General features: G+C 44.9%; 1 protein-coding gene across 1 annotated transcript; it reads right to left on the bottom strand.

The window, feature by feature from the left end:
* Positions 1 to 326: 326 nt before the first annotated feature.
* KD926_003472 (NACHT and WD40 domain protein) lies at positions 327 to 3,590 on the bottom strand (the record flags this gene model as incomplete). The annotated part of the gene is made up of 3 exons (XM_053094826.1): positions 327 to 1,046; positions 1,428 to 3,044; positions 3,216 to 3,590. 3 exons carry the CDS (start codon positions 3,588 to 3,590, stop codon positions 327 to 329), a joined length of 2,712 nt encoding a protein of 903 aa, XP_052950457.1.
* Between the last annotated feature and the right edge of the window lie 6,289 nt (positions 3,591 to 9,879).

Raw genomic sequence — 9,879 nt, 5'->3', positions numbered from 1 at the left:
CCTGAGGCAATAGTTTGGCCATCTGGCGAGAAGGCCACGGCCTGAACTGCACTTGAATGGCCTTTTAGAGTCTGTCGCTGCTCACCCGTCGCCGCATTCCAGAGCTTAATGGTCTTATCGTAGGAGCCTGAGGCAATAGTTTGGCCATCTGGCGAGAATGCCACGGCCCAAACCCAAAATAAACGACCTTTTAGAGTCTGTCGCTGCTCGCCTGTCTTAGCATTCCAGAGCTTAATAGTGCTATCGCCGGAGTGTGACGCGATAGTTCGACCATCTGGCGAGAAGGCCACGGCCTGAACTGTACTTGAATGGCCTTCTAGAGTCTGTCACTGCTCGCCTGTCTCGGCATACCACAGCATGATAGTTTTATCGTAGGAGCCTGAGGCAATAGTTTGGCCATCTGGCGAGAAGGCCACGGCCTGAACTGCACTTGAATGGCCTTTTAGAGTCTGTCGTTGCTCACCCGTCGCCGTATTCCAGAGCTTGATAGTGAAATCTGTGGAGCCTGAGGCGATCGTTCGACCATCTGGCGAGAAGGTTACGGCCCAAACCAAACGTAAACGGCCTTCTAGAGTCTGTCGCTGCTTACCCGTCGCCGTATTCCAGAGCTTGATGGTCTTATCGTTAGAGCCTGAGGCGATAGTTCGACCATCTGGCGAGAAGGCCACAGCCCAAATTAAATTTGAGTGGCCCTCTAGAGTCCGTCGCTGCTCACCTGTCTCAGCATTCCAGAGCTTGATGGTCTTATCAGTGGAGCCTGAGGCGATAGTTCGACCATCTGACGAGAAGGCCACGGCCTGAACTGAACATGAATGGCCCTCTAGAGTCTGTCTGTTCGCACCCCATGACTTGTGCATTCGTGGTAGCGCACGTATCCATGGCGAATATTGTTTCCCAAATATTTGTCGAACCAAACTTGATGTTGGTGTGAATACCAACCCTGAGGCGTAAAGTTGGAGCGGGGCACCATTAGCCATCTGAATATTCTGAAGGATAAACCGGTGCGCGTCAGTTAAGAACTCTGAATACTCGGAATTGTTTTCGCTCTATCCCATCATTAGTAACGGTTGAAACGCCCATTGGGTGGACCTAACGTGAGTTTTTGACTGCAGAGTCTTCATCATATCAACAGTCTCCGATATCACCCCTATAAGGCTCATCACCTCTAACCAGTGAAGAAAATGCGCCTTTAGGAATGATAAAACCTCTGTTTCGGAGAGAGGAGACTTGCTTTGCGTCAGATGGGATACCCAGTAGCGGCAGGAGTACTGAAGATGCGGTGGAACACATTTTCTGATCGTCTTATCATCTATGTCCTCGCGTTGTATACCAAAGCTCTGCAGATCACAAATATCGCGTTTGAGATGCTGATTCATGACGCGAAAGCAATGTGATGTCATATCATTGTGCGTCAAGCCCTCACTCACATGAAAGCATGATTGTGTGGTAAGGAGATACTCTCGAAAAGACAGGTGCAGAATGCGGACTGGAAGGTCTTGTTCGTCAGGTATTCTCAGGACTGAGTGAAAGGAATCCAACAGGAACTCGACGGATCTGGCGCTGATGCCAACAAATTCGGAAAGCGCGTTGATTGGAAGAGGGACAGAAAGGAGAATAATCACACCGAATATTCGCTTGAACCGCGTGACTTGCTTCTCTTGTTCATCCTCGTCTCGTTCACGAAGTATCCGGTCAAGAATAGGGCCATATGTCTTGTCCATTTTCGTCACATATCTGCGTTGATCGTTCAGAATATCGGCAAGACGTTCTACTGGGTCTTCTCCTGACTGTTCGATAAATCGGCATATCGTAGCAGCGGAAATGAATAACGGCATACACGCTGTCGCCAGAGCTTCAAGTACCTCGTCACCTGGCCAGTCTTTGCCGGTGTTCGCTTGTCTTCCGATCTCCGCGAAACGATGTTCTAGAAACCGCATGATGTCTTCTTTAATGGCTTCCTCGGCAATTCTTTCAAGGATCAAGCCTTGGTGAGAACTCTCCTTTTCGAAGAAACGTCGGAGTGGCAACTCCGGCCGGCTCGTCAGGAAAATCTTCAACCTCATGCTACTGGGCTCTCGCACCCGCGGAAGAAACTGAAGGATTGTTCCAATTTCTTTATTATTCTCACACTCGTCCAACGCATCGATCACAATCACCAGTGTTCTGCTTGGGTACATAGCGACATTTTTCAAAGGTTCGAGAAGCAGCTTGTTGAATTGTTCCGTGACGTCCTTCGCGGCGATTTGCGGGTCGTGCTCAATCGCTTTCAGAACACCAGACGCGAGGTCCTTGTTTTGCTTGATAAGCTCCTTTGTAATGGTAGGTATAAGTCGTCTTGCATTGCCGCGGTCGGGTTCATTTCTTTTGAAGAAGAAGCTGGCTCCCAGCTGGCCCTTGGCTTCGAAGGCCTGCGCAACAGTCCGAGCAATAGTGGATTTTCCAGTTCCCGCCCCGCCGTTCAACCAGAAGATACACTCGTTTTCAACTGAGTCTGCCCACTGTGCTATTTGGGAGCGCGTCTGAACTCTGGTGTCTTCATGGCATAGATCCTCATGTTGGTATGAGTTCCAGAATGCATTCGCAGCAATAGGTAGACTGAAACGTAGGTTCAGGGCATTGAGGGATTTTGATAGTTTGTCATCGATGGCAGTCAGGATCTCCTCTGTAGCCTTCTCATTCTGTGTTTGTGTGAACGCTGTGATCCTCTCGATTTCCTCAATTGTTTGTAACTGAGCAAAGTGGAACAGCTTTTGTTCCTCCTTCTCAATAGAGTACCGAAACTCCGTGATATACTGGGCGGTTGTTGCCGTAACACTGTCGAGCAACTTGCCCCCGGTACTCATATTGTGGCTAGCCATGACTTTTGCTGCGTACTGAAGAATTGTTCTGTAGAGTGTAATTATGGCTTGTGTCACCAAGTCGTCTCCATCCGGTCGATTGTGGCAGATTTTCTGTTCGATATATGCGCATCGCGCAAGAGCCTCTGCAAGGTACTCTGAGGACTCGAACAAGGCATCTCGACGGTCATAATGATTTTTCGCCATCTGTGCATTGATGGTCAGCCCTGCTGTCTAAAACTACCGACACCACATACAGTCAGGCCAAGTGACACTATTGCCCACGCGCTTGCAGCATGACCCGTAGAGTCACAAGCTACTCCTGCGCTGATGACCTCCTTGAAAGAGAGGGTAGCATCGATTATTTTTTTTGGAAACTTTTCGAATGTTGACTTCTTCTCCCGTTGACTTCCGAATTCTGATCCCCCCTTTCTCTTGGTATTCCTCATATTTTTCTTTTGTGGTCTCGATGACATTGTTGATCGCATCGGTAGTAGAAGATACAACGCTCGTTCGTAGAGCTTTTTTTTCCTCCGCAAGCAGTTGATCAAAGGCAGACTTCCATAGGTCTTGCGGAGAAGATGGATTCTGTGGCTGGGACTGACTTTCGCCGGCAAGGGCAGCTGACGCACATTCCGAAACGGAGGGGTGGTGGACACAATTATCCGTTTGATGCGGTATAAAAGTGTTATCTTGAGATCCGAGCGTTTGACGGAACCATCTTTTCAAACGAGTCGACTTGGAATCGGCCATTGTAGCTATGATAGAGGCTTGATCTGTAAGGGTGCCGACATCACAAAACGAAGGTTTGTAGGAAGTATGTGTGTACTGTCGACTAAGAAGAGGCGGTAAGAACCATTTACGCTCTCCGAGCCTGCCCGCTCAGCGCGGTCCCTTTCATCTCGGACTGGTCAATCACAATGGAACATGCGGTGGGCCTTCGGGTCTATTACTCCCAATAAATTTTGCATTATTTTAGCTAGCCAAAATTGTTCCGGATACTCATGACCTCCCTTTTTTCCCCCTGAGATACTGTGCTTTTCCTCATCCACCTAAAAGGCTCATAGGTGTACCCGTGGTTCCTGAGACCTGGCGCTCCGTCTGACCAGTAGCGTCTGTGGAGTGGAGCCTCAGAGTCTTATTGGCCGTTTCTTAACATAATTCATGAAATGACATGTTCAAGCCCTTGCAGTCTATCCAATTTAGTCACGCATGGCCATTTTTGCATTTAGTACGTGTCCTCACGACTCCCTCAACCCGACTCAGGTCATCCTGTCCAATCTGAGATCAATTATCAGCGAAAGATGAGGCCAGAAGCATTCTAGGAAGAAAGGAAGAGGTCGACTTGGCAAAATTTCGGTTTATATGCTTCGAATCACATCGAACGTTCTCGAACTTGGAGTAGTGCACAAATCATGCACTGCATAACAAGAATACGACCAGGCAACATACCAAAATAATCTACTAATCTGAAAATAGGCTAGTCCGCGGGAGTGACGCTGAGAGAATGTTAATGAATGGATAGCTTCGATTACAAGGTCGTAGAGTCTTTTCAGTTGATCTTTTTCAAGCCCCTGTTTAAGACCGCTCCATATGAAAGGTCGAATATCAAGGATTAACACATTTTCAAACAGAGACAATGCCCCTTTTAACGCAATGTGAAAACCTTGCTGTAACGCATTGAGAGTAGCGCAGTCTTCAACCACACAATAGACGCCACTAGCCCACGGATGTTTTTGACGTGGCTCAATGAGCAAAACAAGAAGTCCTCCAGGGATGAAGGGACCTGCCAATTTTTAGGTGACTTCAATTTCATCATCGGAGATCTTATAGCCACGAAGCTCGCTGGCGTATGTGACGATTTTCTCAAAGACCTTGCGAAAAGCATTAGGTAACTACGAGCCAATTTAAACCCGAAATAGATCTTCTGTTATCTGCTCCATAGGGATTGCCGTAAGTGTTTCACACTCACTAAAGACTCTTGCAAGTATTGTGGTTGCAGACTTGAACATGAAGTGTTCTCTAATAAAACTTATTAAATAGACATTGCCCTTCAGGTCTATGACGACATGACTCTTGGAGCCACCCACTTTTAAAATTTGGCCTAGATACATCATACCGTGTCAATGAATGATTTCTCGTGAAAAGAGTAGTAAGTCTTAACACTGAACTATGCTGATAGGTTGGCGTATCTAGTTGGGTTTCATTTGTTGCTGGATCCAGACACTGTTTATCAGTCCTAGAATCACGTACGCCGGTGCAGTGTACTTTACTTACTGAGATATTGCTGTTTTCAGTTATATTGTTGCCTAAATAACCACGGGAACCTACCTAGTACCTCTAGTCTGTATGCCGGCCGTTTCAGGAGGCGGGGTAATAAACCAATGACTTCTTGTCATTTCCTTGTTCAGACGTAAGAAGTGGGTAGTCAGCCAGCAGTCTGTGAGGCAGCATGCTTTTCAAAGACTTCTTGAAGCCATTCAAAGCCAAAATCATGATTTTTCTATCCATTCTCACTCATACTAATCCGATAGTCCTTAGGAATAGCTTCATACCACGGTGATTGGTGCATCTTTCCAGCAAAGATAATCTGTGGTGGTAGAACAGTACCAGCAGCATTAATAGTGACAATAGAGATCACCCATTCCTTATTCCCCGGCTGGACTGATCTTGCATGAGATCTTCTAACTTCATGACCACAGATCACCTTTGCAGTTGAGGCTATTCCCATTTGAAAGCCAGTTTCATCCATGTTGTAGATATCCTGTTCAAGGATCCCATGTTTTTGTATTGTATTTCGAGCCACATCGAACCATGGCTTTATAATCTTAGGGTCCTCGCATTTTGCTCGTTGGTAATCATATTTGATTGTGAATTTCGACCGGATATCTTGGTGATGACGTTGGGTATACCGATTCACCCATCGATCTTTGAGGAAGAGATGGGGTCTTTGAATGGCTTCATTTTTGCAGCGAGAAGAAGCTCACCAACGACGTACGCTAGCAATTGTAAGAGGAAAGCCGCGAGAATCCATATCTAGAATCCACTTCTTTAGAGTGAGATCCTCTGTATCAGAAAGCTTTCTTGAATTGGCTTCTATCTTGCTGCGAGATTTGATGCCATTAGGACGCGTTTTAAAGGTGCTAGGTGCAACATCAAAAGCCTTTGCACACTTTTCTATGGCCGTCTAGAATAAGTAACCGCTTAGAACCAGTCATATAGCGTCTGGAGGATAGTTCAAACACTTATTTTAACCAGCGAAGGCCTATTTCATATGTTTTCCAGCCATTCTGACTAGTTGCAATCCACCAGTCTTTACCAAGCTTAGGCTCTTGACACCAGGCAGCTTGTTGATTGCCTGGTTTGAGTATAAGGACTGGTAGTATATGCACGCCTTTTGAACTGACAGGTTCAATGATTGTGACCCATTCACGGTTGCCCTGAATGACTCTGCGTGGTCGCTTACTGCGCTCTACTTCAGTAATCACCTTAGAAGTAGAGCATAGTCCCATAGCAAAGCCAGACTCATCAAAGTTCCAGATATCGTCCTCATTAATACCATGTTCTTGAATAGCCGCATGTACTACTTGAAACCATAGTATTATAACCCTTGGATCTTCCTGCTTAGCACGCTGATATGTAATTCGCCGGCTATATCGTGTACGTATCTCAGGATAGCGTTTCGTAAAAGAATAAGTCCAGTTTACTCCTATAGTCGCAGTTGAATTTTGGATTCGTTCACGAAGGTCTGTGCCATTTCACGCAGAAACTCGGGTCGAATTGGAAATCCTCGTTTATATGCCTCTAGGAGCTGTTGCACAAGGGATTGCTCTTCATGAATGGATAGCTTATGACCATTGGCGCGTGTTTCTGATCGTGATTTTATTCCGTGAAGCCGATTGCGTAGGGTACTTTCAGGGACAGAAAAGACGTTTGCAGCACGCAATTTTGATTTTATTTGACCTTTCTGATAGGCCTGCATAGCCATCTGGATTCGGGATTCTTTAGAAAGAGGCATATTTGATGTTGATGGTTGAATTTTGACGCGTTGAATGAAGAAGATGGGGATTCCGGTGAAAATCCGTGACTCGGTCGTATCCGCGGCTCGACCGTGGATTACGTTAATCAGTTTTATGGTGCCGTTAGTAAAAAATGTGTCCTTATCAATTCCCCCGAGCGGACCATTTTCTCCACAACCACAAGCGTATTGAAGCTTTTCAACCACCAACGTCATTAAATTAGACTATATGAATTAAAAAATTAAAAGCTTTTTACTAGGGCAGCTTCATAATGTATGTCCAATAGTCCTACAGCCACTGCAGCGTGGTGGAGCACGTCGATGAGGCACGGGTGTAGACTCATCAACCTGCTCATTAAGTTGTGTATCAAGCTGCTGAATGCGATCATTGCTATTTGGGCAGCCTTTTCAAGATGTTAAATATGAGAGACTGGATTACTAGAAAGTGTCCTTCTCTTTCGAAGACTTTTTTGTAGACTGCGAATCTTGTGATCAAGTTGACGAGGATTATGAGGTGTTTGAAATGCAGATGATATTGATCCTTCAGTAAGATGTGGTAGTGTTAGCGTGCGAAGTTGAAAGGTAATTTTCTCAAGAACCCGGTCTTTATTGAGTGGTTTAAGACCTGATCCTGCAAATCTATTGCACATATTCTTTTCAGTAAAGACTTCTTTGTGTGCCGAAGGATATATGGAGAAAACCCTCTTTATCGATATGGTTATTTCCAGCTCTCATTATACCCTCAACTAAATTGTCGTACGCGCGTTTAAGCGGTCCGAAAACACCAACATCCAGAGGCTAAAGAAGATGAGATGAATGCGGAGGCATGCAAAGGCAGATAATGCATTCTTTTTGCAAAAGTCGTCAAATTCAATGGTTTGATGGCTTGAATGGTCATCAAGAATAAGTAACCGCTTTGTGCCAGTTGAATGCAGTTTAGAAAAAGGATCAAATAGACACTGCAACCATGCAAGGCCTATCTTATCTGTTGTCCAGCTATTGACGCTGTTTGTAAGCTTCCAATCTGGATGATGATTAGACTCTTGATACCACGCAGCCAGCAAGATTCAGAGTTCGGCAAGGCTGGGTAAAAACAAGTCCAGAAGTTACAACAAAATCGCAAAGGCCCTCCGCCTATTTATCAACAGCTTCTGAATCAGCTTAAAAACCCCCTGTTCACCTCATTAAACCTTTCTGGTTCTAATCATTAGCGACTGCTGATGAACACCGGCGACCATTGACGAACACCGGCGACGTTGGCGACTTCGGGCGATTGTACATAAACAGAGCACCCCCATCGTTGGCACCCAATCTAAAGATCGTTCCAGAAAAGTATTCGGGTTAAGGGCTCTTCGACAATTAACTGTGCGAACTCAAAGTAGCTTAAGTACGGCTGAGCGGACGGGAAGCCCTGTTCTCCACACCCTGTGGTCGTATGTACTGGAGGCTATTCGGGAGAGGATCATAGAGCTGTGCTGCACTCATAGTGATGCTATACTTCATCTCTTTGCTAATGATATTGCCATTACTACATTCACTGTTACGTGGTTGACTCCTGCCTAAAATTGTGACTCACTCCCTTCCTCACCTCCCACGCCTCCCTCTCTATCAGCCCTGCGCCCAAAGCTCCTCAAATTCTCCACTCTTTCTAGAAGCACATTTGCCAGGATGTCTGGAAGCGTGGTTTCTTCTGCAGGATCTACACTGTCGACGGGGTCGCTGTTCGAAGAGTGTCTTGCATCACCGTGACTCCTGTCAACTGGAAAGCGGTCATCATCCCCCATCGCCTGACGGTAGAACTCGCAGGAATAAAGGTTCCAGCAATGAAAGTAGTGAACCGGCATTAGATAACTTTGTGAACAAGGATCTTAGAGCGGGTAATCCTTACTTTTGCTTCATTCCCGTTAGGATAATGGTATGTCCTCTTACTTATAGTTTCTCTGGTCCGTAGTTTAAAATTAAAAAGAATATTTAAGAAATTCTTCATAAGCATATAATTACGCTGATATATGTTTAAATTTTACAACAATAAAATATAATAGAGCCTGAGAGTGTCCCTATTGTTACTATCTATATTAAAGCCTCCCGCCCATATGTGAAAAATAATTGGGTTATAGTTACTAGAAAAGTACTAAAAATAATGCGATAATGGGGCCATATTGGCCTATTGGTTGAAATAACTGATGAAGCTGCTTTTTACTTTCTATGATTTGCACCTATCTATATAGTAGACTGAATATTCTCTTTATAGGAAGATATCTATATGACAATATTACGCGAGGGTGCACTCTAGAAACGGGAAGCTCTTAGTTATTGGCGTATTAGGACTAGCGTGATAATCTGCCAATCGTCTTTATTATCGTCTTATGGAACCTAAAGGGCGACTGACGTCCTTCTAGAGAGGGTGTTATTCGCATTTTAAATTAATTCAATCTTTTTGATGTTGCCGTGTGGATCTATAAGGATTTAACATCTAAAACTTAGCGCGCAAGTAGAACACAACGTTAATATGAGAGGTTCGGATCTCACCTCTGGAACATTTAGAGGATTTATGTAGCTACTTAACGCGAGAGGTGGGTTGATTTTGGAATTACTTATAGTTATTACGCGTTTACTTCTTAGGATATGGTTTCACTAAATTGTAGCAAAGGTATGCTTATTATAGTGCGCCTTTTAATTATATGTTCTACTACCTAAATAGAAGCTAAAATATGGAGGGTTAATGGAGTTGGCTTTGGTAACTAGATGGCCGAAATCTCGTTGGCTTATCAGGGTACTACTGGGATCATCACTGCCGTAATTTCCTGTATCTATCAGTCCTAATCAATTGTCCATGAAATATCCAGGTTTCTAGTGATGCTGAATTTACAGTACTCGACCTACTTGACATGCAGCAATGTTCTGCTGAGTATGTAGACCAAGACCATGAAGGCTGGGAATATACTGATAAGTCCAACACAAAAGAATATATACAGGTAGACTTTGCGGTCCAAAAATCGCACTCGCGAACCAAGCCCGAGATGA

This window comes from Aspergillus affinis, assembly GCF_023601865.1.
Source record: "Aspergillus affinis strain CMG 70 chromosome Unknown NODE_183_length_50018_cov_87_542260, whole genome shotgun sequence".
Taxonomy (NCBI): domain Eukaryota; kingdom Fungi; phylum Ascomycota; class Eurotiomycetes; order Eurotiales; family Aspergillaceae; genus Aspergillus; species Aspergillus affinis.
This window is presented reverse-complemented; position numbering and strand designations above follow the sequence as displayed.